Genomic DNA, 15,305 nt, shown 5'->3' on the forward strand with positions numbered 1-15,305 from the left:
GTTCCCTCCTTCTGCTACCATTTCTGCCCCCAACCCCTGGGATTGTTGGTGTGCAATCTGATGACAGCTGAGTTTCAGTTGTTGTTCAGTATTCTTGTCTTTTCAACCTATTGTCTTGGGAACAGGTTTGATGTTGAAGGATTATTCTGCTTTGCAAGGGATATATCAATTCATAAAAACAAGTTGTCCTCTGTGAGAAGCTGTTTAGCTGCTTTTCCCTCTCTGTATCCTTCTCACTTTGGAGCAGGTCTGCTTAAAACAAAAGAGCATGTCATGGAGACGAGTTCAGCCTTGTCTTTTCCCTGACATGTTCCCTGTGACCAGGGTTTTTTTTCTGGGAAAAGAGGTGGCAGAACTCTCAAGGGGGAAATGAGGAAGAAACACACGGGATTCTTTGAAATAATATTATTTTCACACACGATTGCTGAGCATTTTCAAAAGGTGCCGGAACTCTGTTCCATTGCGTTCCCGCTGGAAAAAAGCCCTGCCTGTGACACTTGAAAATTTACAGCCCAAAAATCTTGTGGTTCTCTGAGGTGCTCCAGACTCAAATCCTACTTTGACTGGCAGCAGCTTTCTGGGTCTCAGGGAAGAAAGGGTCCTTCACAGCACTTAGTGCCTTAGATCCTTTAACAGGAGGTGCTGGGATTGACTCTCTCTGGGGATCTTTTGCATGCAAAGCATATGCTGCTCTGAGCTATGATGCTTCCCAAGGCAGCATGTTGACAGAATCGGGTACAGCTCAGTCCATTTGCCCCATGCACACATTCTTTAACAATCTCTCAGGCCAGACTTTTAGGGTTGCTTGAACTCTCTCTGAAGGGAGTTTAAAGATCTGCTTAAATCAGATTTTTCAAGCTTAGTTTGAGCGTGGGTTGTACTTTTAGACTGTGGTAGTTCAGTGTTGAAACATGAATCACAATTGGTGTTTTTGATAAGTTAACTGAGAGTTAAGCCAGTGCAGAGGATTTTGAGCAGGAACTTGAGGCAGCAGTGAAGAGGGAATGCTAATAAATGTTGAAGACTTGGTATTAATATGTGTGGGTGCCTGAGCTTGAGAAAGTGGAGAACATAGCTGAGAGTGAAATGGGGTTATCCCAATCCAAGCCAACATTTTATATGAAGCTGCCTTGTTCTGAGTCAGGCCATTGGTTCATCTAGTGCATTTTGCCTCACCAAAATCATGGGCATAGAAAGGTCTTTAGTAGTCCTACTAGATGATATCCTGTACAGAAAACTCCAGGGTTTGAACTGTGATCGTCTCCATGTAAAGTTTGCACTCTGCCACTGATTTTCTAGGGGGACTGAGGCAAGCTGCTGTCCATCTGCAACATGGAGATATTTGCCTACTTTACAGGGTCGTCGTCTTAAGATTGCTGAACTGATTTATTTGGTTACATGAAATGTGCTTCAGAATGCTCAGTGTGGCTTATGAAGTCAGAACAAACTGAAAGGAAACTGAAGTGAAAGAGAACTAACGTTATCGTATCCACTCTGAAAACAGAAGTTGTGTGCTCTTATAAGGGGCTGTTATGGCCGCTGAGCATTATGTACTTGGAAAATTGGTGTCCATGTGATGTGGGACTAGATATCTATGGCTGGCTATGTAATAGACAACACGTATTATTGGAAGGATCCTTCAAGAGGCAGGAGAGGCAGGCCTCTTCCTTAGTGCACTGCTGGCAACAGCTGTATCCGCAGATCTCACTTTGCTAATCTCCTTTTGCCTCTGGCTTAAGCAACTGGTTGGGCCAGTCAGTGCTACTTGAAGGGCTAGATTTGGCTCTGGGTGGGCCTCCAGTTGCGGATTCCTCCAGTAAAAACTCTTGGATGAAGTCTGGTATGGTCTTAATTTATGGCAACCCTATTTCTTGTCCCCCCCCCCTCATAACTGGCAGAAATATAAGCATGTGTAATGATGTAAATGAGCTTGATTTGGGTCATAGAATCCAGCTTCCTGCTGCACAAAAACCAGGGCCCTCTGTGCAGTTTGGTTGTTTTTACTGCTTTGAAGGTTTCTCTCTGCAGAATACTTCCGCCGTCCCTTTTGGATTTTATTCTCTTCCTCCTCCTCTTCCTGGGTGTCCCATTTTCCCTTCTGCATCTGGATATTTTTAGCCTGCTCTGTATGTCTGTTTTTCTTAGTTTTGCTTTTCTGTCTGAGGCAAAACTGGCATTTTCTCAGTTTGCTCATTTTCTCTGCCCCCCTCTTCTCTGCTGTTTTGTCTGCTTTGCCATCCTTCCATCTGTTTCTTCTTCCAGTGGCTTGTTTGTGCCACCTTGTTTACTTGCTTATTCAAGCACAGTCTTGATATCCTTCCATCTTTCTTCAACCTCCCCCCTTTCCCTTGTTTCCATATGGAGATAAAGGTTCTGTGGCAGTGTGTTTCCTTGGTGTTTGCTAGGTAACACTGACTGGAGGCTTTGCAGGAGATCATTTAAAGAAAGGTGCTTAATTCCCCACTGCCCATGAGCTTATTTTTTTGTCTTTCAGCATGAAGAGTGTGTGTGAGGGTGGATGGGAATGTGTGAGCTGATATCTTTTAATAGTTCATTCTCAAGAACTTGGCTGCTGAGCTACAGGTGGAGGGGCAAGGCATTCCTATGCTGATGTTCCTGCCTTCTGGCAAGAATGTGGGCCCTCCCTCCTCCTTTATATGGAATGTCTTCCTCCTTCCTGAAAAAAAATCTTGCCCCTTAAACACTTAATGCAGTTCTGAACTCCGGAGAGGAAGGAAAGCATATGAATGTGGGACTGCAAGATAGTTTGGAAACTGCGACTGATAGACAATGCCACCAATCACCTGCTGACAGGTAGGGTGGGTTGACAAGGACATATTTCAGAACAAATGTAGTATCTCCATTGGTTACCAGTTCTTTTCTGAGCTCAAGTCAAGATGGCGTGTTTGATCTTTTAACACTGTATGTGGTCTGGGCCCTGAGTATTTTTGGAGAGCACCTTCTCCTGCACAACTCCCACTATTTTCAAGATCTGTCAGTGAGCCTGTGCTCTGGATTTCATCCTTCAGGGAACTGGGGTAATCCTTGGCCAGAAGCAGTATATAGTGGCGCCAGAGTTATGAAATGTGATTTTCCTCCTCTTCTACCGAAGTCCTTCTACAAGTTTCCTTCGTGTCTCTTCAGGGGGCAGATGAAGATTTCTTTGTTCTGCCAAGCATCTGAGCATTGGAGGTTTTTTTCCCTGTAGTTTTAAAAATGACTTAATTAATGTTATGAGTATGTGTTTGAGGATTTTTTGCATACAGTCTTCTAAATGTTTTGGTTTAGAAGCTGGACTGCAAATACTGTAAACCAACAAATATAATGCAGACATTCTCTCCTTTTATCAAGGCCCTAGAAAGATGTTTGTCTGCATTCATCTGAAAATTGTCCCTTCTTGCCATTTTCTACTCTTGTACTTCTTGTAGGCTAAAGGTTTCTCTGCAGCTTTTGTAGGTCATACCTATGTTCCTTTCTCATCGATTAATTATTTAATTATTTCTGTCTGTCTCCCCACCCACACTTCCCCAATAATTCAAAATGAATGAGGCTCTCTCTACAAGCTTTCACCAGGCCTTCTGTTAATATTGTCAGTCTTTATTCTTTTTGGAAATGGGGAGTAAGTTCCCATTGAAACATGGACTTGAGGAATGCTGTGCACGCTCCCACTAGGTCTTTGTAGCCTGAAGGAATCCATTACAGTGCATTAGAATCTATTTGTTGTGACAAGATACATTTTTGCAGGCAAGGCTGAAATGGGACATGTTGGCAATGTAAACAAGTGTGTTAAGGAACTCTGGAACAACTTCATCTGCTCATGACTTGTGCAAAGTAAAGGAAGGTTTGGGGAGGGAGTCAGAATCTGGGTTGCGGAAGAAAAAAGAAATCCGTTTTTTAAAAAATGAAGAAATCTGGCCCTCTAATCATAGCAGTTCCGGAAAGGAGTCTGTGTCCAGCACAGCACTTGAAACAAAATTACCAATCATGTTATACCACAGTTGGTGCTCCTCAATTTGTCATCATCGGCCTTCTTATTTCAAGCAATGATTGGGGGCTCCTCAAGTACAATTAAACAGATTCTAAGGCCAGGGAGATGTTTGGCAGCATCATTCCTTACCCAAAACGTTTTAGCAGAGTTTACATTGATTTAACCACTCCCCGTAAAACTTTAACTGCTGTACCATTTATCTTTGAACATGAATTTCCCAGGTGCCTGTTGCTAACTCGTTGTGCTGACTATTGACACATGTTGCAATGCATGAGTGAGCCCAAAAAGTCCCTTGGGCTGACTATGGGACTCCTGAGGTCTTGGAGGGTTGGGCAAACTCTTCAGCCAAAGGCATTGTTTATATTAAAATGTGTAGGATACTGCTAACATAGGACTCTGCAATTTCATTCCCAGTCCATTCCTCTTCTTGTGTGAGCCAGGCCTTAGTCTTAACTATCATTGTGCAGTTGAATGACATCCTTTGTGTGGAGAATGGCAAAAGTGCCCTTCCATTATACCACTGATGATTTTTTAAAAATAAAACTAGCATGTGACTTGGCTTGTTTACGTTAATCACTTGGCAGGATGTTTTTGGATTCACACTCAGTTTGCACGCCCCAGTTGCATGCCCCACCAACTCTGCTGCTTGCCTGGCAAAGGGGATTTATATTGATGTTTATTGGTGGTCTTTTCTGCACCCTCAAATATTGGCCATCTTGTGCAGTTTGCTTCCAATTTTAATTAAGGGGAAAATGAGTGCTTTGGCTGTCAGTTTGCAGCATGGCATGAGGTGCAGACTGCTGTGACAAGCGAATCTAGTTCTCTCCCTCCCCCTGCAATATAACCCTGCTATCAGGTAAACCTGTAGCATCACTAAGCGAGAGATGTAACAGCTCTGGCACAGTGAGAATCTTGTATGTGTATACAAATCTTATTTTTTAAAAGACTTTGCGCTTTCTTAGATACTTTGATTTTCTTTCCCTCCATTCAATACTGAACTGCATTATCAAATGTGCTTGTGTGTACACATGCTCGCTCGCTCAGTCACTCTTTCCTTGTGAGGATTTCAGCAGGTCTGTGGGGTGAGGGAACTGTGTGTATGTTTTTTTTCTCCCACTCTTCATCCTTGTGACACTGTACGTGCCAAAGCCCCAGCTGCTGCAATTGTTCTGAGCTCCCTGCCATCAATGGCTAATGCAGACTTTTGTCCTTTTTTCTTTTCCTAGGACTGAGCTTGCCCTGAAAGAAACCATGTCAACAGGCGGTGGGGAGGACGACATCCCTCAGGGAGAAAGGAAAACTGTCACAGACTTCTGTTACCTGCTGGATAAATCCAAACAGCTTTTTAATGGCTTGAGGTCAGTGTGCTTCAGATGCTTTAAAGCAGGATTGAACCTTTAAAAAAAAGTCTTAAAATTCTGCTCTCAGGCATTCCAGATTCTGTGATGGGCATAAATTATGCAAATATGTATATCTTACATGGTTCTGCAGTGTTTAGCAAAACTAATTAGGTCAGTCAGACGGAGGGGACAAGGAGTGGCACTGAAGTCCTGTTCCCTCAACCCCCGGAAGTTGTTTTTATCCACTGTTTTGGTTTTTCAGACTTCAGCAAACTTTTTCTGTGTGCTTTCAAGCATCTCTTTGAGGGGTAAGGGCAGAACAGATTATGCAAACGTCCTTGATTCCTATCTTGCACATAGCTCAAGGAACTTAACTATCGTTGGTGCAGCATTTAAAATTTCATCTTCTGAGGATAGAGTACCCATTGCTGTAGTAACAGGCAGGAGGACTTGTGGAGATGGAAGAGGCAGGAGCTGCAACAAGCACTTCATGTCGATGGACGAGGAGCAGGAACTCTAAAGTGAGGCTGGTGCTTGCATAAACAGAAGTCTCGTTGTGCCTCAAAAGTCCATGAACACTGGGCTATTTAAAGAACTCATAAGAACAGTTTGTTTATTTGAAATCTTATTTTAGTTAGAAGTGATTTGTTATAATAAGCTCTTGGATTCCACCATAGTTTCAAGATCTTTCTCTTGGAAGTCTCATCTCTGATTGAGTTGACTATTTACATGCCTGAGGCTTGTGCTCTTTATCTGCTTAGGGAACAATTGTGTGGTCTGTTGAGTTAGGGAACAATTGCACAATCAACTCCCCACAGTCTTCTCTCATCTTCTGGTCTTCTTGTGCAATGGAAAGGCAGTGCTTGCATGGAAGGGCCAGCAAAGGCAAACAGGAACAGTCTGGTAGTGAGAGGGAACATGGCCTCCCTTCTGTGATTTCCCAACCTTACCAGTTTCCTCAGCTACATGAGCAGCTGGAAACGTCCTTATATATTGCCTATGCCTGACAATTTCCCTGTTTCTTCTCAGCATGTCAAAGGAGTAGTGTTAGAATAGGGGAAGAACATAAGGATTGCTCATCCTTGATCACTAGCTAATTTTTATTAATGATTTAGCAAGTGTGATTTTTTAAAAGGACCAACTGTTCCAAAATTGCCATGTTAAAGTGTACCAATGCCAACAAGAACGCTTGGATCCAGAATTACTTTCCCATAAACTGCTTCTGCAACCTTGAGCCAGTTGCTTGTTCCATTTTTTAAAAACGAAAAATGGAAGCAACCCCCTGCCTTCCTGTGTAGAGGTTTCTGGGTAATAGATGTCATTCAGAAAGTGCTGTGCAGGTGGGAAGGGAGGGAGAAATGCTGCATAACTACTTGCTGTTGCTATAGTTGCGCTGGAAAGCTGGAACTGAATTAATGAAAAGCGAGATACTGATCAGCCCTGTTGCTGCTCTGTTGGCGGATGTTAGGAGGGGTGCATTGAAGTCATCTCTCCCTCCAACTACTTATCATACTGAATCTGTGTTCTGTTCCTTCCCTGCTTCTACCAAGGTGACTTCAGTGAATCTTTAATATTTTTGTGTCCCAAATACTAATTCTGTCTTTAACACCTGAAGGCACCCCTATCATTAAGCTGGGTGAAGCAGCCACCTCGGAAGGCTGAATCTGGATACCATTAAAGGCAGCCGGCAAATACAGCCAATCCATAGGTGCAGGGATGCCTTCAAAGGGCAACAGTCTCCTCCCCCATATTTTTCTTACTCCTTTAGGCTTTAGTTGCAATCTATTACGGTCATGTAACATGAATTATTTTCCTCCATTTTATCCTTGTTCTCCTAATAATGGTCTTTGCCACTCTTCTTAGTTCTTCTTAAGAGACACCTGCAAAAGGAGACAAGCTGGAGGGACAATAAATAAGCATCCTGTGGCACTTAAAGACTAATAACTTGATTCTAGCATAACATAGCATGGATTAGTTTACTACTTCACGTGCAAATGCATGGATCCTTGCTTATTTTATATAGGGGCATGACCAAAAAAAAAAAAAGCAGCACCCAAGGGGCCATGAAATGCAGGATGTATAGGCTGAGATGTAATTATGTAAAATTCAAATTCAATCAAGGAAGAGATCGTTCAGTACCTATGCTTAGCTAATTAACACCTATAACGTGTGCAGAGTCCCAGATTTTGCTAAGATAGTTAAAACCCATAATAAGTTAAAAAAAAATCCCAAGTCTCTTTCAAGGGGAGCAGGAAGCATAAATTTTTTAACAAATTCAAATCCAGCAGTTTCATGCTGGAGTTTCCCTTTGAAATTCAATTGTTGAAGAATTGTGACTTTCAGGAAAGAAAATGTGGCCAAGGAGATTGAAATATTCTGTAAGCAGTTTCTGAACATTCTGATATTTATTGTGAAGTTCTCTTGAGCAAACCCTATTGAAACAAACATGAGCTGCAGAAGAGTATTAAAAGACAACCCTTCATGTAGTAAATTAGTAAATACAAGATGCACTTGTGTGGCATCAACACTGTTATCTTTTAGGCACAATGTTAAAGTTGTTCTGTATGCCTGAACATTTAATAATATTCTCCCACTGATCCTCTTTGTTTTTATTGGAATTTTATAGCTGTAAGCCTGCCTTGAAAACTAGATAATGCAGTTAAGATACAAATATTTAAAATCAAGGAATGACTAGGCTACACTAAACCTTTTCTCTCTAACTGTCTGGATTCTATTAACTTTTCTACTTGATCTCTCTCAAATCTGCCTCTCTCTGTAGCTGCTGTCCCATAATGGCTTTTGTCCACATTGGGTTCCATGATCCCAGCATGGCTACTAACAAAAGTGGTAGGCTGTCAGCTTTCTGTTGGCGCTTTAATATGCAGTCCTCATCTACCTCCCTGCAGTTTGGCCTGAAGTGGTACAGTCCACGAACTTTGCCATTTCATTCCATACAACTTGGCTTCCATCAACAGTACCATGTGGTAGAGTCCTGAATAGGTAAAAGATTGTCCCCCTGTGTGTTTTTTTAAAAAAACATCCTTGCTCTAGGTAGAAATCTACACATTAAGAGCAAGCAAAGGGGAAAGCCAAAGGGCTTTATCTGTTGTGTTGGCTTTCTTGGGGTGGGTGGATGGTCAAAAAATATGACCCTGCCCAAGCAGACTGAAGTGGTTTAGTGGTATAGTTAATTCTGTTTCTAAAACTTTTTCAGCGGAGGTAGAGTTTCAGGTAATATTGGTGTGCCAGCTAAATCTGTCAAACTGGCCTAGCTCCTAAAACATTGGTGTTATTGAGAAGTCAAGTGGTAAAATAGGGACTTGGTTTTTTTCCCTGACTGTAGCAGCTAGCCAAAATTTGTGATTACTCCCTAGGGTGTTTTGACTGATGTCATGCTGTAATTTAGAGGCACTTGGTTTCCCTCTGGAGCCCAGTATGAGATCAGCTATTCTCCATCTTCCCTGTGTTCCATGTGGAGGGGGAGAGGGCAGCTTTCCCCACTATTACCTTGAGCTTTGCAGCCTGTCTGGATGCCTCTGAAGAGACCAGTGGAAGGAAGGAAGAAGGAAGAATGATGCTTATTGGGCTGGGCAGATTGTTGGATACCAGGATAAAAAGCCTAATGTGCATGCATACACAAATATCTCAATATTCAGATTATATTTGGTACTGGATTTAAAATTTCCCATTCTGAGATTTTAATTCCTGGTGGATTTTCTGTATTTAATGTATTGATGGCTAGGGTTTGAAGAGCAGTCATGGTAGGCTCTTCACCTGCACCCTGAGCCAGGCTTTGTAAATTGCTGTTATGCCTTTCAGCTCTTTTGAAGCACAGTAGGTTGCAGATATTGCTCCTTACCTCATGTTGCAGGTGGACCTTCTGCCTTACAATAGTACATATGTATTTATTCACTTATACATCCATGCTTCAGTTTACTCCCATCTCTAAAATTAGAAATTTTGCAAAGTTGAAAGCTGCTCTAAATGTTGAGTTGAGGGATGTATTGGTGATAGCATAGACACTAGCCAGTAGCATCCCCTATGTCCTGGTTTTCCTTTTTGCAGACCAAGCCATGTGGGAAACATGGAAAAATGTTTTTTTAAGCGTTTAGTACTGAAAGAGTCTCTTGAACAAAGTTCTTTCAAACTGGCTGCACTGCTCTTTAAATATCACATCTACCTTAATGCTTGCAGGACAGTTGTAGCTTGAGGTCATGTAGAATTTCCAGGGCGCTGACACTTGTATAAAAGCAATCTTAGAGGCTCTGTGGCCAGAGCACAATAGCTTTCAATAAGGCCTTACAAAAAGAGAGTGAGTTTTAGGTGATCCCATCATTTGCCCAGTTTTAGTTTCCTGCGGGGCCTGCTTGGATACACAGATTGCTCTGCCTGTGGTTTAACGAAGCCAAGAGCCTAAGTCGCACTGCGGATTCTGGGCCAATAATTGCCTTCCTTTTGCAAAGGCCTTTTGTTGTGGCTGCATGCTGAGCTTAATGGCGTCTTCCTATTATAAACCTTGAAGAATGGGAATTGTATGTGTGAAAATTGGCATGCTGAGGAACAGATCCCCCTTCTTCAGCGGGATTGTGTAGGCTTGTGCAGTAAATACTGGTCAGGGCACCTCCAGCTTGTGACAGTGGCTGTGGTCATTCAGTGGATTTTTTTGCCGGGGGGGGGGGATCCTTGATCTTAAGGATTCAGTAGACAAATAAAGTGTGGCTATATGTATCTTTTGGAGTACAGAAGGAACGTCCTTACAAAAACCAGTTTTCTGAAAAACGTGGGTTTCTATTTATTTTTAAAATAAAATTTCTAGCTCCTGTGTTTTACAGAGATGCTTGAAAGTATGTGAGCAGTGATTGCTAAAATGTAAAAGCAAAGAGGTTGCTGAAGATGACTTGCAGTGTGTGGGCAGGCAGAGCTCACTTCAGTGAGCAAATCCAGAATAAACTTTGCAAAATAAGCATGTGCATAATTTATACAGCCCATAAATTCAGTTTTCTTCATAGACGGTTAAAATGTATTGAAGTCCCCACAGTCCTGGCTTGATATTTTTTTCCTAGGCCTGTAAGAGAAATGTAAGGCATAATCAAGCAGGGTGAGATGTGGCTTAAATTATTTTCAGTGCACTTTGAAATGTCACCTTTAGGAGAAATTATATGACAGTTATATAGACATGACATTGCTTTCCCTTTTAACACTTGGCTTGTGTTAGGATGTTATCTCTAAGCATGTCTAACATATGAAATCCTGGGCGTGAACCTGTTAAGTGGGCCTCAACATGTCCTCCAGGACAGTGAACCTGGAAGATCCTCAGCCTAGAATTTGAGACATCTGGGGAGGCTGTCGGGCAGCAGGATCATCGGGAACCCAGCACAATCCCTCAACTATCCTGGTCACCCAGCAGTGCTCAAATGGACAGTGTCTTGTTCTGGGCTCTGTACAAGAAATTCACCTGGCAGCAGCCTAGGCTAAAACAGGTCCTTCTGCTTCATCCAGCTGAGTCTCCCAATGATGGACTCAAGGTTCTGCTTCCCAGTCTTAGCATCAATTGTCTCATTTTGAACCGACCTTCCATTAACCATTAGAAGTTGAAGGCCCAGTGAAAGTTCAGAAGTGAGCCAGAAGAATGAAAGAATGAAGTTACCTAGTTCTTCTTTGCTGTTCTTCCATCTCGGTATGTGTGTAACCACATACTTCCCCGCTACTCCCCCAGGTTGTCAGGCCTCTGTCCATTACCTCCCGCCTGGCACATTTATGCTTTGCATAGTACTCTACAGCAAAGAGAGAGCAATAAAAACAATTGCCAAAGCACAGCAGAAGACAGGATGGGGCAGGAATTAGAGAAGCCACATGAAGTGCACTAAAATGCATGTGGCTTGGTCATTAGATTAGCAATTAGGCCTCTTTTATTTAACAAATAAGCTTATTCACTCTAATCAGAATAAGCACAGCCCACCAGAAAATGAAAAGAAGGGAAATGGCCTGTTCTCAGTAGGCCTTCCCTGCAATATCCTTTCCTTAAGAAAAACCGCCTCCTCTCAGGGAGTGTATTCAATTCATTCCAGCAAGGGGCTAAACTAATCTAATTCCACAAGGAACAGCAGCTACTAAATGCTAACCCCTTTGACAACCTACGTTTCCTGGGTACCCACTAAATGCCTCTAAGGAACAACTGTAAGGAACAATACTCTTTTGTGTTGCCTCATTGGTGCCACAGCTTTCAGCAGAGCTCTCTGCTATTTATTTGCTCTTCCTGGATTTGTACCTCTGGATTTGTGGTCCAGTGCTTCTCACAGAAACCATGGTTTAGAGTCCTAATATGGTATTTCTGCTGTAAATGAATTTTGGAACTTCTCACATTCTACTTCTTTTCTCTTTGTTATAACAGTAATATTTAGGCAGCACCATCAACATTCATGACGCTTTACAGGATAACAAACAAAAAAGACAGGTCACTGCCCCAAAGTGTTTAAGATCTAAATTTCAAACACGTGGGAAGGAAATGGAGTGAGGGAGGCAACCGGTTCTGTGATCCACTGCATCATTCTCCAGAGCTGTAGCTTTGAGATATGTGCAGATGAGGGGCAAAAACTTCTCTTAATCATGTAGAATTTGGTATCCAGAGCTGGGGAATGCCTTTAAACTCCTAGGAGCCAGCATTAGCTTGTTTTCAAGCACCCAGATGGTTTGTTCTGATACCCTTTCCTTGGAGCTGGGATTTAAAATACTCTTTGTTCCCCTCTCCTGCATGCATGCTGTTCATGGGTAGTGAATTGCTATGAAGGAAGGCTTGTTGTTGCAAAACAGCTTCCTAAGATTTGCCTTGTGTGTTTCTGTGTTCATCAGGTCTTTGCAGCCAGAACCTGCTTTTCTTAATCACATAAGGGTACTTGTGGGCTTAGATCTTTCATTGTGTGGAGGAGGAGAAATACAGCCTGCATTGCTCAGCTTGTGTGTGTGTGAGGGGGCATTTCCTCCAATCCCTTCCAGGCATTTGAGTGGCAGTGAGCCAAACCTATGGCTGTGTGTTAGCAGCTGCTCTCCTCCTCTTCCTCCTTCCAGTACTAAGAGCCCTGCCTGCCCCCTTCTTTCTTTCTTACTCCTGAGCCCAGCTGCCAAATACAGCATTTAAGGAAAAGGGGAGACTGTAGCTTGCCAAGGTGTCAGTGGATGCTACAACTGCTGCTCTCAAACACATTTCATGCATTTAGCAGCTCCTTTGGAGATGGACTTTCAAGGGATCTTAGTTGCTGAATAGTAGTTTATGGAGGGAGGGGAAGAGTGGGCAAAATTCCAGCATCTTCTCTCAAAAGTGAAAAGTGAAAGTTACGGCAATTTGCCCAGATCTGTATAGGCTTTTTCTGGCTTTCCTTGGCCTTGATGTGTCTTCTTGGGGTGTCTTTTTTTCCTCCTCCATCATGTGAATGCACAAATCAAATGTTATTAATTTTATTGAATACAGCAAGAGGGGCTGGTGCAATATACATCTCTTCATATGGTCTATCACTGCTTGTCCCTCTTTAGGCCCCCCCCCCACTTTCTGATGACTTGCTTTTTGGGGTATGACTTATGCACACAACACATGAAGCTGTCTTATATCTAGTTAGACCATAGGTCTCCAGGCCAGAACTGTTGACATGTCAGAGGCTTTCCTGGATGTCAGGCAGAGATTCTGTTGTTTCCCACTGTGCTACCTGAAATATTTTAGGTATTGTGGACCAATGAGGACCCCATTGATGGAATCTGGTGCCTTCTATGTGTAAACAAATTCTTTGCCGTTGAGCTGTTATCCATGTTGGTGTGTAAGGGGTACGCTTATACACATTTATCAGATGTGCATGCATACACATGTCTGTTTTTTTAAAAGCATCATATATAAAAGTAAAGCATAATAGAATAAAAGATATAGCCTGTAAGTGACACATCCCTTGTAGGTTTGGCTGTATTGTACATACTATTCGCCTTTACCCAAAACAGCATTTTAGTCTTTTTAAAGCTGAAATAACACACATCCCTACAATTGAAAGAAGAAAAGTTTGTGTGCGCAGGAAATGCATGAAGTCTAGTACCGGGACTACAAGGTGTGAACTGATACCAAGTTTTTGATTTGTTTGGGAGTTTTTGCTGAGATTGTCCTTTCCTATCTTGGATAGCACCTTTCTCTTTCCTGGGCTGATTATTTGGTCTCCTCCCTCTTTTGTTTCCTTACAGAGACTTACCTCAGTATGGGCAGAAGCAGTGGCAGTCTTATTTTGGGCGCACCTTTGATGTTTACACCAAACTCTGGAAGTTCCAACAGCAGCACCGGTAAGAGGAATCTAAAGAGCCAGGTCCATATGGAGCCTGAAGCCTGTCACTTCCCAAAATGTGGACTAAAGTAGCAAGAGAAGGTCTCTTCTGTTTGGGAGCCCAGCCTGCTTTCCTTCTCCAGGGCATAGGCTCTTGAGCAAAACTCATTCAAATTATTCAAATTATTTGTGTGACTAAGGGATAGAAAAGCAAGGCTGTGTTATCTTAGAAAGAATACCTATAGTAGGAGGCATAGCTACACTACAAACTTAAACCATCTTAGCAACCGTTTTCTGACCTCAGGGAACTATAGTTTGCTTCATTTATCTATTTAAAACATTTCCTTAGCACTTTTTTGTAAGCTAAAAACTATTGAGAAAACAAGAAAAAAAGATAGAATAATGATGCAACAGAAGTGACTAAGAATATTCTTGGACTTGTCAGACTACAGTTTCTGGGAGTATTTGGGGGGAAGCCATAAGAGGTAACCTGGTATCATTTTTGTAATGTAGATATGTCCCTTGGATACTGGAGGTAAATTGAATATATTGCTCTGCTTGATGAGAGTTCAAGGCTTGAACTTGCCCTGAGGATGTCTGTCTTTAACCTACTTAATTCCAGTGAATATGGGGTTACTGTGTTGGATGCTAGCAGTAAAAGAAATGCCATGTTATGTGGAACATATAGAATGTGCTACATTGTCCTTTCTCTGGTTTACCACCACCCCCTTCCCCAGGCAAGTTCTGGACAATCGGTACGGATTGAAGCGCTGGCAAATTGGTGAGATCGCTTCCAAGATTGGGCAACTTTACTACCACTACTAGTAAGTAATTTTCAAGTCTTTGCGGACAATTGAACTGTCCTTGTCAAAAGATCAAAGAGATAACACAGCTTCTGAGGGAGCAGAAACAGGGCTGTAGCATTAAGTATGGGAAATGGGTAGAGCTTCTGAAACCTTACAGTAATACAGGTAAGTATTATAAGTGAGCTATGGTGGGATTGGGAAAGCCAGAGAGGTGGTGAATAGGACTTTCAGTGGTTGCTACCTGGAGCATCATTGCTTTGCATTGTATCTCATAAGTAGGAGAAACAATGCAAAATGTTCAGATATGCACCACTTTCCTTTGCATTACAGCATATCCTGTCACGAAGTCCACGTTGCATTGACTTGATGTTGGCCTAGAATCAAGGCTGTGCTTATTGTGCAGAGTATATAAAACCCTTTATTTCCTTTGGTAAGATGGGATACCTATTCAAGATTCTTTTCTAAGGCCATTGCTTATGTTAGTGAATATAAGATATGAAGGATATTGGTCTCTACATTGTGTATTAAGATGGATGAAAATCTGTACATCAGGTACTGAGAACAAAGTGGGGAGGGGAACTTACTTGTTGGATGCTTTAGCTCCACGCTCAACCAGAGAGAGATTAGAGTGATGCACAACCTGTGGGATCTGCAGTGCTAAACTGGAAGCTGTCATTGCTTGCAATACTTTATGCACATGCGGGGGTGGGGGGCGGTGTTTATATTGCTCTGTCCCTGCATCTCTATGAAGAAAAATGGTATATATGTGGTATTGAACATCAGAGTGACAGATGATTCAGTGAAATAATGGAAGTGCCAGTGAGGGCCTCATTGAAACTGGTTCACTTTGCACATGACCACTAGCTAATGGGAGGCTCTG

General features: G+C 42.3%; 1 protein-coding gene across 1 annotated transcript in view; it reads left to right on the forward strand.

Annotated features, from left to right (window-relative positions):
* The window catches only part of SCAI (suppressor of cancer cell invasion), an 81,308-nt gene that overhangs the window by 43,673 nt on the left and 22,330 nt on the right, over nt 1–15,305 (forward strand). Inside the window, exons 3-5 of the mRNA XM_054998180.1 lie at nt 5,215–5,346; nt 13,543–13,638; nt 14,357–14,443. Coding sequence (XP_054854155.1) covers nt 5,215–5,346; nt 13,543–13,638; nt 14,357–14,443 — 315 coding nt within the window. The remainder of the gene's footprint in view (nt 1–5,214; nt 5,347–13,542; nt 13,639–14,356; nt 14,444–15,305) is intronic.

Source organism: Eublepharis macularius, chromosome 14, assembly GCF_028583425.1.
Source record: "Eublepharis macularius isolate TG4126 chromosome 14, MPM_Emac_v1.0, whole genome shotgun sequence".
Lineage (NCBI taxonomy): Eukaryota > Metazoa > Chordata > Lepidosauria > Squamata > Eublepharidae > Eublepharis > Eublepharis macularius.